Raw genomic sequence first — 15,697 nt, forward strand, 5'->3', positions numbered from 1 at the left:
ATTTCACTTTATATTATATTTTATCTTTTTTTGAGACAGAGTCTTGCTCTGTCACCCAGGCTGGAGGGTAGTAGTGTGATCATGGCTCATTGCACCTTTGAATTTCTGGGCTCTAGCAATCCTCTGGCCTCAGCCTCCCGAGTAGCTGGGACTACAGATAAGTACATGCCACCACACCAGGATAATTTTTAAATTTTTTATAGAGATGGGGTCTATAATAGCTTCTGTGCCCAGGCTGGTCTCTAACTTCTGGCCTTAAGTAATCCTCCCATCTTGGCCTTCCAAAATGTTGGGATTACAGGCATGAGCCACTGTGCCAGGTCTGGTACATGATTTTAAAGGAGCCATAATTTCCTGAACTTTACTGAGGTAATGCAAACATTTTCATATTTTCCCTGAGACGATATAAAGGGTTAATAAAATCAATCCTTTTGATCTACCAATTATAGCTATGCTACTTGGAGGAAAACACTAAAGCTACCTGTGGTTCCCTCTTCTTTGCCTTCCCCCTCCCCCAGTTAATTCATGATGTAGCTACAAGCCACTCCTAAACCTAGGCAACTATGAGACCAGGGGACATTTCTCTATCCTATATCTTGGCTACTGCATGAATGTATAACGATGTAGGATTTTACAATACAAATTATGGCAGCAGTTTTATTTAGAGATCATTTTGAAGGGGAGGGAAATTACCATTTACTTTTCTCTGTGGGCATTATCTTAATACTCTACACTGAGACAAATTCAAGAAATATCTCTGGCCTAAATAACAGAATGGAACTTGAAATTACTAACAATATGACAGTCTTCTTTTTGTTTTTTTTTTTTGAGACAGGGTCTCACGCTGTTACCCAGGCTGGAGTCCAGTGGCGCGATCACAGCTCACTGCAGCCTCGACCTCCTGGGCTCAAGTGATCCTACCACCTCAACCTCCCAAGTAGCTAGGACTACAGGCGTTTGTCACTATGCCTGGCTACGTTTTTGATTTTTTTGTAGAGACGAGGTCTTGCTATGTTGCCCAGGCTGATCTTGAATTCCTGGGCTCAAGCAATCCTCCCACCTCTGCCTCTCAAAATGTTGGAATTACAGGCATGAGCCATGGTGCTCAGCCAGAATCTTCTAATAAAAGTTATATAGGCCGGGCACAGTGGCTCACACCTGTAATCCCAGCACTTTGGGAGGCCAAGACAGGCGGATCACCTGAGGTCGGGAGTTCAAGACCAGCCTGACCAACATGGAAAAACCCAGTCTCTACTACAAATACAAAAGAATTAGCCAGGTGTGGTGGTGCACGCCTGTAATCCCAGCTACTTGGGAGGCTGAGGCAGGAGAATCGCTTGAACCCAGAAGGCAGAGGTTGCAGTGAGCTGAGATCTTTTTGCCTGGGCAAAAAGAGCAAAACTCCGTCTCAAAAAAAAAAGTTATATAATGTTGAAATGAACTTCATACATTTCATACATTTAATAGAAGGAGATGGTGTAGTGTAAAAGAATATGGGCTTTGAAATAAGAAGGATCAAGTACAAATGCTGGTCCCTCCATTTAACTTGTGTGACATTAGGTAAATTATTTAATCTGGGTTTCAGTGTTCTCACCTGTATACCATGGAGAGAGAACTTCTTAGGGAAACTGTGGCAATTCATTCAGATAGTGTTTAGTAAAGTTAGACTTACATATGCAAAATAAATTGCTATTATTTACTGTTAAAATGAAAAGAAAACTCCAGCCTACATTACCCATTTAAAAGTACCATTACAAAGAAAGGCATAGAATGCTAAGTAACTCAATTTACCCAGCCTCTAAGATGAAAGGAGATGCTAAAGAATAAGCACTATACTGAAAAATGTCTGCATGCTTCTTGTGAATCCACAATTAGGTGGGATGTGGAAGAGGAGTGATGTTCCTCAAACCCTGAAACATTTTGAAAAATACTGCCAGACATTGTAGTCCTTAAGAAATAGTTTAATGATTCTAAACACCCAATAACCAAGAACTAAGAGAAAATCTATGTGAAGGGAAAAATTCTGTATGAGGCAAGAAACAAGCAAAACAAGCTAAGTTTTCTAATACCCAAACATAAATGACTAAAGTGCTCCCTTCTGTGTGTGGATTTATTACAGTTATGTCTCCTTTAAAAAGGTGACCTTTATAAATATTTATAAAAGAACACATATTATTTACTTGTGAAAGACTTTTGATTTAAGCCTTCCCAACATCTGATCTATTTAGAGTAAGTCTTTGTCAAATGCTAAAAAATAAAATGAAGGTTATGTTTACCATACAAAGTCTCACAGTTAAATATGTGGGAATTAAATAATTTTGCTTAAATAGGCATTTAAATTCAGTAAATATTCCAGAATAACTGTCAAATTATTAAGATGTAAATACTGATTCTGTTGTTAAACATGGGTTTTCCCTCCACTGACATTATTCTCAGAATTTTAATCAAGTTATATAAGTTAAATTTAACAAAATGGCTAGAGTTTCTATAAGCGTACAATTTTCTAGGTGTCCTAAATTGAAAATACTGTATTTTGTTTCACAATTCACTGCAGTCTTGAACTCCTGGGTTCAAGTGATCCTCCCTCCTCAGCCTCTGAGTAGCTGGGACTACAGGCACACACCACCATGCTTGGCTAATTCCTTTATTTTTTGTAGAGATGGGGTCTTGTTATGTTGCCCAGACCGGTCCTGAACTCCTGGCCTTAAGCAATCCTCCTGCCTCAGCCTCCCAAGTGTTGGGATTACAGGCGTGAACTACTGTGCCCAGCCTGAAAATACCTATTTTAAAGGTATCCCAATTATTGAATGAAGTAGAGCAAAAGAGAATATTGATTAATCTACTGATGGCATTTGATTCAGAATGTGCCCCAACATAAGCCAACATAATAGTTATAAACTTGATATTAAAATGCAGGCTAAATCATACATGCTTATACACTGACAGGAAATGTCAGTGCCCAGCAATGGTAGCACACAGTTTGCAAAGCAATAAGAATGACTTTATGTTATCACTGCCACTCATCCGTTTAAAAGACTCTAAAGCTAAATATTCAACTGATAATACAATGATTTTTTCTAATCATCACTTTCTTAGGAATGCAGAGATAGGAAAGGCAATGAGTAACACCTTTTTATTTATTATTTGCCCACCTGTTACCATATGGCAGGAAACATTTCAGACCTACTCCTCCATGATACCAGCCAGGTTTCAGAGCAGGATACATTTGACACTGCTGTAGTTAAGAAAGACACAGTACTTCCTGCTCCAAAGGCAGACAGTCACATGTGCTTATAAAGCAGGCAAACAGAAAGTAGTGTCTACTACAGACCCCGCTAGCTACTCCACAAAGGACTACGATTTATTTAATCTTTTACTGCCTACCTCCAAGTAATGTTTTCATAATGAGATACAAAAGCAAAACCACCTAAGATCTATCATACTACCTAAATTCTATTTTTAAAAGTTGTTATAGTACTTTCACCAAATTAAAATAACTGTCCCCTAAAGCAAAACCAACCAACCAAACAAAAACTACTTTCATCTTCGGTATGGTCTAAATAGAATCTAACAACCATCATGGGCCTTAGAGGCCTTGAGAATAGTTCAGACAGAGGGAAGGTCAGAAAACTTTGCACTTAAAAACAAAATGAAAGCAATATTTAGGGATATTAGTTGGTTTTTATAATACTTACTAAGTACCAAAAAAGTTTTATTATAATATGGCTGAGATAAAGCCAGATATTCTGTATAACATTCAACTAAAGAAGTTTCATTTTATATTTATCAAGAACCCAGGTTCACTGACCCCTGTAGGGCTACAGTATTGTTTTTAGTTGATCAATCTCTTGGCATACTTAAACATCAACAGCTGGCTTTAAGAAAGCCCACATGGCTGGCTCTGAACTAACACCACCACATATGCTGCCTTGGCTGTGTCCCATCAGGCCCTCCTCAATGCCAGATCAAAACATTAGGATAAAATACAACACAAACAACTGAAAAATAGATGTGCTGGTCTTGCCTTCCAAGTGAAATCTCAATCAGTTGAAAGTTCTGGTTTAAGATTATAACATGGGAAGGATCTGCTTTGAATAGAAGAGTTGTTTGCAGAAGGGAAAAGATTAATCTTTTAATGCTCCAAACAGAAAAACTAAGAACTTAACTATAATTCTGTTATTTTTAGAAATGCAGATTTTAGCTTAACTTATGGAAGAATTACTATTCTAACACTTTGGACATCTAGCATTATAAAAGTTACTGGAATGTTCATCTCTCTCAGGGATATATTACAGTGGAATTCTGCACTGGGTAGAAGATTCTACTAGATGGCCTGAGTTCTTTCCCAATGCTGAGACTCTATGTTAATGAAGAAATATGCCAATGATCTCAAAAATAAATGAAGAGAAAAGTTAGACACTCACCTCTGGCACAAACGAAACAAAAGCCTACATTTACAGCAGCAGAAGAATTACTGCTCCGTTTGGAATGATTACTACAGATGAGAATGTAGGAGGATACTAACATGCTTCCAGCCGCAATGCAAGCATCTCCAGAGTGATAGGCAACTGGACATCTCAAACATCTCATCATGCGGCCTGTTTAAAGACAAGTCAAAAAGGAATCTAATAAGGCATCCGCGGGACATAAAAAGAAGTTTTTGGAGTTGGACTTTTTTGGGTCCCAATGAGATGCTAGTTACAGTAGATATAAAGCATTTTTTCTTCCCTAGTCTGGCTCTGTCATCCTATGCCATATGGCCCCTAAATGTAAGCCTAATAGTCACTTAGCGATCGTCCAAAGAAAAAATTATTTGTTCCAATGCTGTAGAGACGGTGGTATCCAATATGGCACCTACCTGAAGGACTTTCAAGGGTATTTTGAACACATGGAATTTTCTTCTCATGGTCTGAATTTAGAATGTAATCTCTACTTAACATGTACTGTGTATGTACTGTGGCTGAACTGTTAAAGCGAGAGATACACAGAAGGAGAATGCCCTATGTTGTTTGTAATATATACCTGATAATGTTATTTGCCACTGCACTTAAAAATCTTTGTCTCTTCTTCAGCTGTTTTACCTTTACTTGCTTTGTGGATATCTTTCTCCATAGAGCAGGCAGAGCAGCAGTGCTGAGGACAGCGGAATCCTTTTGATTCAAAGATGGCAGTGGGGAATTTGCGGACACAGGCTTCATGATAAAATTTCCCACAAGCACCAACAGAACAACGCTTCACATCTTTACCAGACACTTTACACGAGAAACATGGGTGCTGCCCTGTAAAATTGGTGAGGAATATAAATCAAATAAAATTGACTAAAGCATATTCAAGTAGAAGCAGCTATAGACATCAAACAGCTACTCCTAAAACAGACTCTAATACTATATTTAAGAATTTAATGCACAAAAAAGCACTTAAAATAAATGCTAAATTCAAATTATGTTTTAAATTTTGCTAGAATATTTGATTATCAATTTGGAGACAGAATACTAAAAACAATTTAGATCTCCAAAACTGATTCCACAGAAAAGCCAGAACAGAGTTTAACATCTCGTAGCAGACAGCAGCAAAGTCTTCCCCACATAGAATAAATAAATTACCAAAGGAAAGACAGATTGCATTAGATAATCACTGATTATTTCTATGTACAAAATATGCATAAAATGAAAACTCACAATCCTAATAAAAAAGAAAATTAGAGCTAGAAATATCTTATTTGAACTACAGAAAATCAAGGACAAAGAAAATATTCAAATTATCCACAAAAAAAAGACAATTACTTTCAAACAGAGCTGACTGAAAGAGAAAAAGGGAAGCCAAAAAGCAATAGAATGCTATCTTCAAAGGGCTGAAAGAAAATAATTACCAAACCAGAATTCTATACCCAGTAAAAATATTCGTCAAGAATGAAGTGAAATCAACATTCGCTAGGGAGAATTAACAAAACCTAGTTCTTTGAAAAAGAATAATAAAATTGGCCGGGCGCGGTGGCTCAAGCCTGTAATCCCAGCACTTTGGGAGGCCGAGACGGGCGGATCACGAGGTCAGGAGATCAAGACCATCCTGGCTAACACGGTGAAACCCCATCTCTACTAAAAAATACAAAAAACTAGCCGGGCGAGGTGGCGGGCACCTGTAGTCCCAGCTACTTGGGAAGCTGAGGCAGGAGAATGGTGTAAACCCGGGAGGCGGAGCTTGCAGTGAGCTGAGATCCGGCCACTGCACTCCAGCCTGGGCGACAGAGCGAGACTCCGTCTCAAAAAAAAAAAAAAAAAGAGTAATAAAATTGATTACCTCTGGTAAGAATAAAAAAAAAGGAGAAAGGTCCTAATATTAATATCAGAAATGAAAAATGGAACATCACTACAAATCCTACAAACATTAAAAAGATAGTAAAAGGATATCACTATATTTTTGCTAATAAATTTGAAAATTTAGATGAATAGACAGATTCCTAGAAAAAAAGAACTTACCAACACTGGCACAAAAACAAACAGGACATATGAATAGTTCTGTAAACTATTAAAAGAAATTGAAACTATAATTGGAAATCTTTCAACAAAAAAAATTTTAGGCCCAGATAGCTCCACTGGTGAATACGTCAGACATTCAAGGAAGAAAATAATGCCAAATATGAAAAAACTAAACAGGAAAAAAAGAAGAAACAAGTAAAAGACAAACAGATATAGGGAAACATGCAACAAAAATGACAAAAGATTATGTTTTGTCGTATAAACAGTTTACATATGGAGAAAATGCACACAACATATATAAGCAAAGATAATGGAATAAGACTTACAAACTACAAATCAATATAGAAAAAAACCACAGCAGCCTAATGTAAAAGTGGGCAGAGGATGTAAACAGGCAATTCACAGAAAGACAAATAGCCAAAAGAAAATTAAAATATGTTCATCTTCACTAGTAATCAGATAAATGATAACTGAAACCGGTTATAAAACAGAAAAAAAACAGCCAGGCGCGGTGGCTCACGCCTGTAATCCCAACACTTTGGGAGACCAAGGCGGGTGGATTACGAGGTCAGATCAAGACCATCTTGGGTAACATGGTGAAACCCCGTCTCTACTAAAAATACAAAAAAATTAGCCGGGCGTGGCGGCAGCCACCTGTAGTCCCAGCTACTCGGGAGGCCGAGGCAGGAGAATGGCATGAACCCGGGAGGCAGAACTTGCAGTGAGCCAAGATCATGCCACTGCACTCCAGTCTGGGCAACAGAGTGAGACTCCATCTCAAAATAAACAAAACAAACAAACAAACAGAAAAAAACTTAAAAGAGTTTAATAATACCTATTATTTTATTTGAGACAGAGTCTTGCTCTGTCGCCCAGGCTGGAGTACAGTCATGTGATCTTGGCTCACTGCAACCTTCGCCGCCTGGGTTCAAGTGATTCTCATGCCCCAGAATCCAGAGAAATTGGGACTACAGTGATAATACCAATTATTGATAAGGGTGTAAGGGGCTGGTAGAAGTTTAAGTTGGAATGAGCTACCTTAGAAGGCAACTGGGCAATAGTCATTAAAATGAAAGTACATTCACTTTCTGCCTAGAAATTCAATTTCTCAATAACTACATTGGGGAAGACTGAGAGTAAATGTTAAAGGATGTTGCCTGAAACATTGTTTGTAATTGCAAACAACTGAAAGTAACTCAAGTGTCCTTCGACAGGGGAAGAGTTAAATAAACTATGAATATATGTGTACTAGGGCACTATGCAGCAATTAAATAGAATGCATCTGTATTGACATAAAAAGAGCTCCGGCAGAACAATGGTATGATACATTTATATTACAACACACACACAGACACACACAAAGGTTTATAGGGCTACACATCAAACTGACAATGGTTGTCGGGACTGGAATTAAGTAAGGGCCTAGGATTAAGACTGATGATCAAGGGTGACATCAGCAAGAACAGTAATTATAATATTTTCAAAACAATGTGGTTATGTTTTACTTGTGTAATTAGAAATAAATTTAAAATATTAACGAATGATAAGAACACTTTTAACACCACAAAACATAAATGGATAAGACACATAAACAGATAATTCACAAGAGTCAATAAATATACAGAAAGAAATGTTTAACTTTAAGCAAAGAACTGCAAATTATAACAACAAACTTGTCAAATGTTTATTGGTCATCTGGATATCATCTTTTGAAAATGTTCAAGTCTTTTGTCCACTTTTCTTATAATGCCTATTCAAAATCTGAAGGAAAAAATATAAGGAATAGTTTTGTTTTTTTACAGAAAGTTAGGTGAACTGCATTATTGTTCTTTGATTCTGGAAGTACCTAATCTTTACAAATTGGCTGAATTATAAAAGTTCTTTAAAATGAGTAGTTAAAACTGTGATGTTCACTTTTTAAATTGTCTTGCAGAAATAAAGTACAGTAAGGTGGGGTTTTGTTTTGGTCCCATTGTATAGACGTAATTTCAAAGTACATTTTTTCACCACATGGTTAAGGCCAATAAAGTACATTTTACCATGTATATAGATATGAAGGTAATTATATTTTTAAAATAACTTTTAAAAGTTTTAAAAATTAAAAAAATATATTTGAAAGGTAGGAAGTTTGACTTCACACATTTGCTTAATGCATAAACTACTCTCTGTAAGAATAAAATAGGACTTCAGATGGTCACGGTGGCTCATGCCTGTAATCCCAGTGCTTTGGGAGGCCAAGGTGGGAGGATCACTTGAGCCCAGGAGTTCAAGACCAGCCTGGGCAACACAGTAAGACCCCATCTCTAAAAAAAAATTTAAAAAATAAGCCAGGTGTGGTGGTATGTGCCTGTGGTTCTACCTACTCAGGAGGCTGAGGTGGGAGGATTGAGCCCGGTAGGTCGAGGCTGCAGTGAGCTATGATCATGCCCCTGCACTCCAGCCTGGGCGACAGAACAAGAACTGTCTCAAGAAAATATAAAATAAGACTTCATTTATGTAATGATCAAAATAAGCCTAATATAAATGAAAATAGTTAAAACTAGTGCAAGTGTTATGCTAACAGAGAGCTGAACTATCAAACTCTTTTAAGACTTAGGTTAGAGCTCTAACATGTGAGTGCTTTCCATACTCTTCCTTTTCACTAGGAAATGGCCTTCATTAAGAATAAGTCAGTGAGGAGTGAGGCACAGTGACTCACGCCTGTAATCCCAGCACTTTGGGAGGCCAAGTGGGTGCACTGCTTGAGTCTGGGAGTTCAAGACCAGCCTGGTAAAGATGGTAAAAACTCTCTACCTAAAAAACAAAAAACAAACAAACAAAACCGTACAAAAAAATAGCTGGAGGCTGGGCACAGTGGCTAACACCTGTAATCCCAGCACTTTAGGAGGCCAAGGCAGGTGTATCACTTGAGGTCAGGAGTTCGAGGCTAGCCTGGCCAACATGGGAAAACCCTGGCTGTACTAAAAATACAAAAATTAGTCGGATGTGGTGGTGTGTGCCTGTAAGCCCAGCTACTCGGGAGGCTGAGGCACAAGAATCACTTGAATCTGGGAGGTGGAGGTTGCAGTGAGCTGAGATTGCGCCACTGCACTCCAGCCAGGGCGACACAGCAAAAATTTGTCTCAAAAATAAATAAATAAATAATTAATTAAAAAGCTAGCTGGGCATGGTGGTGCGTGCCTGTAGTCCCCATAGCTAATCGGGAGGCTGGGGTGGGAAGATCACCTGAGCCTGGGAGGTCGAGGCTGCAGGGAGCTGAGATTGCACCACTGCACTTCAGCCTGGGCAATGGGACCAAAAAAAAGAAGTCAGTCCATCAGTCCAGAGTCAAAGACCACAGGGGAAGTGGGGAAAAAAAGAATAAGTAAAACTACCTATTACAGAACTCTTTTTGGAGCCTTATTCTATTGTACATTTTATTCAAAAGGGCAAATAAAAATGCTTTCTTTCTAGAAATCACATTTGTCTTAAATAATAGAAAGTGGTAGTATAAGAACATATTAGGTAGGTATCTGCAATACTTCTTACATGTGAAGTGTTTATCTTTTGTAAACAAAGGAAAACTGCCTAAATGACCTAAAACAATGGTTTGAAGAATCAGAGTTCTCACTTCTAATATGTTAGAAGTGTACCAAATAGGTACCAAACTAATTTTCATGTCATAAGTAAATTAAAAGCACTTAATTTTTAAAAAAATAATTGTGGTAAAATATATATAACATAAAATGTAACACTTCAACCATTTTTAAGTGTATGGTTCAGTAGCATTAAGTACATTCACATTGTTAGCACTGTCTCCAGAACATTTTCATCATCCCACACTGAAACTCCGTACCCATTAAAAGAACTCCTCATCTCACCCTCCCCCACAACCCTGGTGACTACTATTCTAAGAATTTGACTATTCCAAGTAATTTATATAAATGGAATCATACAATATTTGTTGGCCTTTTATACCTGGCTTATTTCACTCAGCATAAAGTCCTTAAGGTTCATCCATGCTATGGCATGTATCAGAATTTCTTTTTAAGGCTGAATAATATTCCATTGTAGGTACATACTACATTTTGTTTATTCATCCATCAATGGACATTTGGATTGTTTCTACCTTTTGACTACTGTGAATAATGTTGCTAAGAATATGAAAGTACAATTATCTGTTGGAGTCCTTTTTTTTTTTTTTTTTTTTTTTAAGAGAGAGAGTCTCACTCTGGTTGCCCAGGCTGGAATGGAGTGATGTAATTACAGTTCACTGCAGTCTTGACTTCCTGGGCTCAGGTGATTCTCTCACCTCAGCCTCCTGAGTATTTGGGACTATGGACACGTGCTAGGCTAATTTTTTTTAAATTTTTTTTTTTAATTTTTGGTAGAGATGAGGTTTTACCATGTTGCCCAGGCTGGTCTAGAACTCCTGGACTCAAACAATCCGCTCATCTTGGCCTCCCAAAATCCTTGGATTATAGGCGTGAGACACTACGCCTGGCCCCTTCTTTCAGTTCTTTTGGGTATATACCCCGAGTGAAATTGCTTGATCATTTGTTACTCTGTTTAATTTTTTAAGAAACCGTCATCGGGTTTTCAACAGCCACTATACCATTTTATATTCCCACCAACAATGCACAAGGGTTCCAATTTCTCCATAGTTAAGCCAACATGTTGTTTTCTTTTTTTTGATACTAGTCATTCTAATGGGTATCAAGTGGCATCTCATTGTGGCTTTGATTTGCATTTCCCTGATTACTCTTTTTTTTTTTTTTTAATAGAGACAGAGTTTCACCATGTTGCCCAGGCTGGTCTCAAACTCCTGAGCTCAAAGAGATCCACCTGCTTTGGCTTCCCAATGTGCTAGGATTACAGGCACGAGCCATTGCGCCTGGCCCCCTGATTACTCATTATATTGAGCATACTTTCATGTGTATGTTGGCCATCTGCATATCTTCTTTGGAGAACTACCTGCTCAAGATCTTTGCCCAATTTTGAATTGAGTTGTTTAGTTTAGTTTTTTTTTTTTTTTTTTTTTTGAGATGGAGTTTTGCTCTTGTTGCCCAGGCTGGAGTTCAAGGGAATGATCTCAGCTCACTGCAACCTCTGCATCCCAGGTTCAAGCGATTCTCCTGCCTCAGCCTCCTGAGTAGCTGGGATTGTAGGCATGCACCACCATGCCAGGCTAATTTTGTATTTTTAGTAGAGATGGGGTTTCTCCATGTTGGTCAGGTTGGTCTTGAACTCTTGACCTCAGGTGATCTGCCCGACTTAGCCTCCCAAAGTGCTGAGATTACAGGCATGGGCCACCATGCCTGACTCGAGTTGTTTAGTTTTTTATTGCTGAGTTGAAGGCGTTCTCTATATATTCTGGGTATTAATGCTTTATCAGATATGGAATTTGCAAATATTTTCTCCCATTCTATGGGTTGCCTTTACATTATGTTGATAAGACCCTTTGGTGTACAAAAGTTTTAATTTTGATGAAGTACAATTTGTCTGTTTTTCCTTCTGCTGCCTGTGCCTTTGGTGTCATATATACGAAATCACTGCCAAATCCATTGTCATGAAGCTTTTCCTCTATGCTATGTTTTCTTCCAAGAGTTTTATAGTTTTAGCTCTTACATCTTGGTCTTTGATTCATCTTGAATTAATTTTGTTTATGCTGTTGGGTAAGGGTCCAACTTCGTTCTTTTACAGGCATATATCCAACTCCTTCAGCATCATTTGTTGGAAAGACTGTCTTTTTTTCCACTGACTAGTCTTCATACCCTTATCAAAAATCTTTTGACCATATATGCAAGTGCTTATTTCTGGGCTTTCTATGCCATTGGTCTATATGTCTGTCTTTATGCCAGTATCACACTGTTTTGACTTCTGTCGCTTTGTAGTATACTTTCAAATGAGGAAATGTGAGTCCTCTGACTTTGTTCTACTCAATTTTTTTTTTTAATAAAAAAGTTTTTTTCATTCTCACTGACAACATCCCATACTTAACTGTTTTTAAAGCAAATTTGCCTCTTAAATTTTCTAACAGATGTGTACCAAATTAAATAAACCTAGCCTCTGTTGGTAGAATTCTCCTGGATTCTAGAGTTAGGAGAGAAGCCCTAAGAGTGTTTTAATACTGAGATACATGGTCCTTCCTATCAATATCTTAAATCAGGGATTGCATACTTGATATAGTTTGGATATTTGTCCTCACGGAAATCTCCTGTTGAAATCTAATTCCCAATGCTGAAGGTGAGGTCTGATGGGAGGTGTTTGGATCATGGAGGTGGATCCCACACGGCTTGGTGCAGTCTTTGCGACAGTGAGTGAGTGCTTGTGAAATCTGGTCATTTAAAAATGTGTGGCCCTCTCCCTCAACTCTCTTTCTTGCTCCCGCTTTTGCCATTTGAAGTGCCTACTCCCACTTTGCCTTCTGCCATGATTGTAAGTTTCCTGAGGCCTTCCCAGAAGCCGAGCAGATACTGGCACTATCCTTCCTATACAGCCTGCAGAACTGTGAGCCATTTAAACCTCTTTTCTTTATAAATTACCCAATCTCGGGTATTTCTTTATAGCAATGCAGGAGCTCCCTAATACAACATGTGAATGCTTAGAGGGGCCAGGCAGGATATACAAGTGACTTGAATGACTGAGTTTTAGAAAAAGGAATAATGGGGAATGTGAGGAGCCAGGATTACATGCTTCATCCATGTTCAAAAATGAAAATGCATTCTGAAGGCCAAATAAAACGATGTGCAGATAATATGACCCAGGGGCTGCCAGTTGGCAAACTGTTCACAAGTTTTACTGCAGAGTCTAAATGTGATGAATAAAATATTTTATAAGGGAGACATTTTAAGTTATATGTTCTAAGCAGCTTCCAAAGCTTACTTTATGTGTGTGTGTGTGTATTTGTATGTGTGTGTATGTATGTGAATGACTGTGTATTGGGATATATGACATATGACTTGTGATGTCCATTCTATTCACCAGGGCAATAGAAGACCATGAGAAAGAAAATATAAATCTGGAGTCCAGCTGCCTGGATTTAAATCCCAGAGTCATCATGGGCTATCTCTGTGACTTTGGGGAAGCTACTAAACTCTCTAATCCTCAGTTTCTCCTTCTGTATAATGGAAATCATAATAGTACCTATCTCATCATGGATCAAATGAAATAGCAGGAGAAAATGCTTAGTACTTGTAGCACCTAACACTTAGTCAGTGTTCAGTTTAAAAAAAAAAATTACTAACTTTTTGTCTGAAAGATTTTAGGAGGCATACAATCAAATAAGAAAAGATAAGTATCTGTAAGAATCAAAATAAAAGGAAAAGGAGTGGAAAAATAACAGAGAGTCAGCATCTCATGTATACTTGCTATCCAATTGGCTTTAGTTCCTCATAGCTAAAACAAAGCAAAACAAAACAAAAAACACGTCAACATGGTTCCTAGAAGCATGTCCCTCTCATCTCCAGTTATTTTTTATGTGCCATGTTGTTACAGATTAAACAACTATGACTTGCTTTCCACGATATTAACCAGAATTATAGCTACAGAGAGAAGAAATATAAACTAGCATATTTATTTCTCTACAAATTATTTTGGTAGGTAGTAGTCTATGTATAGTGAGATAAGAAATAAATGGTGAATCCCAAGTTTAAAAAATGATTTCCAGTAGCTCCAAATTTCCACTAAAAATATAATCACTGTGGTTATGCACTGATACTTATTCCAGTCTCTTAAAGAACTTTAAACCAATTTATTGAGCCCCCAAAATCTCAAACCCATCTGAAAAATAACTCAATTAAATACTTTGTATAACTCTTTAGATAAAACACAAATTCATCCTGGTACTTTGATAGACTTTATGGTAGAAGGCACCAGTAGGAGGAAATTTAACTACTTTTTAAATCTTGAAGCCAAATCTTAATTTGTTGAAATACCTTTGGGAAGAGAGGAGGGCTAATAAAAGTGATGGGAACAAGATGTCCTAGGAGAGGTTGCCAGTGCACATTCCTGGCACAATCCCATTCATCTTTTCATGACTATCAAAATAAGTCATCTTACCGGTTTTACATTCCATGCAGACGAACTTGCTATCAGGGAGTGATGTCAATCCCAGGCACTCCAGGTGAAAGTGTTTGCAGCACTCTCCCTCACAAGGAATCAGAGAGTCACCAGAGCTTTCACAAATCTGTAATATGGCAAAAAGCAGTGGGTCTCAAACTTTGGCAAACATCAGGACCACATGGGCGGCTTGTTAAACACAAATTACTGGGTCCCTCACCCACAGATTGTGATTCAGTAGGTCTGGTGGGGGCCCCAAGAATGTGCATTTCTAATACATATCCAGAAGATGCTGATGTTGTTTGTCCTTGGCCTTCACTTTGAAAACCAGAGAACTAGACAATTACAGTATTTCCAGATCCAATATGGTATAAAGTTTAAGGTCATACTTAATCTTTTGGGATTCCTTCTTTGGGATCTGCATATTTAACTTTTCTTCACAGGGCAAAGCAGTATTTTTCAAGAACAGTAATAATACACTGAGAAAGTTATTACTTTAAAATTTTGAATTTAAGAAAGTTTTTTCAGTCAGTCATCTGCCATTTACTTCCAATTAATAATAGTGTATCACACTAAAGATTGGCATGTGGGTAAGTATTCCAACTCAGAAAGGGAAAAAAAGAACCAGAAAGAGGTTTTAGATCTGTAGCTTTAAAGTAATATCATAATAATTTAGAAACATATTGCCCTCTTCAACAGGAGTTAAGTCTATTACTGGCAGAATATAATAGCAATTATTTCAAGCCATAACACCAGTTACCTGCCTACCTGACATACAGTGTCCTTCTTACTCATTCCAGTGCCTCTTCTGGACAAACTTGAATCCATGGACTGCACATCAGAAACGTCTGCATCTGCAGTAGCTGAAGGGCTATCTACTTGCTTTCCAAAGCCTACCTACATAGAAAACATAGCATTTTTAAGAAAAACAAAACAAAAATTCCCTCAAAGATAAGATGCTATGAAAATCCTAGTAAGACTTGCTCAAACATTAGATCTTGACACAACAACCTCTTTCTTCCTTCCTTTCTTTCCAAAATCCACAGATATCATAGGTCTGCTGTTTTGGGAAAAACTGTAGTTAAAATTACAAACAAACTATAGTTTTGTTATATAACATGAGAGCAAAAGAATTAAGAAGCTCAAAATAACCAAAGTGATTTTTTTTCTATGAGTATACA

At 37.7% G+C, this 15,697-nt stretch overlaps 1 protein-coding gene across 15 annotated transcripts in view; it reads right to left on the minus strand.

Annotated features, from left to right (window-relative positions):
- The window catches only part of NSD3 (nuclear receptor binding SET domain protein 3), a 115,240-nt gene that overhangs the window by 30,136 nt on the left and 69,407 nt on the right, over positions 1-15,697 (minus strand). For 13 of the 15 annotated variants that reach the window (XR_012416362.1, XR_012416361.1, XR_012416360.1 and 10 more), the window contains 4 exons: positions 15,285-15,413; positions 14,517-14,643; positions 5,082-5,279; positions 4,425-4,598 (listed from right to left, as the gene is read on the minus strand). Coding sequence is in view for 9 of the 15 variants with exons in the window: in XM_073998574.1 (XP_073854675.1) it covers positions 4,425-4,598; positions 5,082-5,279; positions 14,517-14,643; positions 15,285-15,413 (628 nt within the window). In the remaining 6 variants the exon portion in view is untranslated. The remainder of the gene's footprint in view (positions 1-4,424; positions 4,599-5,081; positions 5,280-14,516; positions 14,644-15,284; positions 15,414-15,697) is intronic. The other 2 variants (XR_012416364.1, XR_012416363.1) reach the window with 1 other exon arrangement.

This window comes from Macaca fascicularis, chromosome 8 (assembly GCF_037993035.2).
Source record: "Macaca fascicularis isolate 582-1 chromosome 8, T2T-MFA8v1.1".
In the NCBI taxonomy this organism is placed as follows: domain Eukaryota; kingdom Metazoa; phylum Chordata; class Mammalia; order Primates; family Cercopithecidae; genus Macaca; species Macaca fascicularis.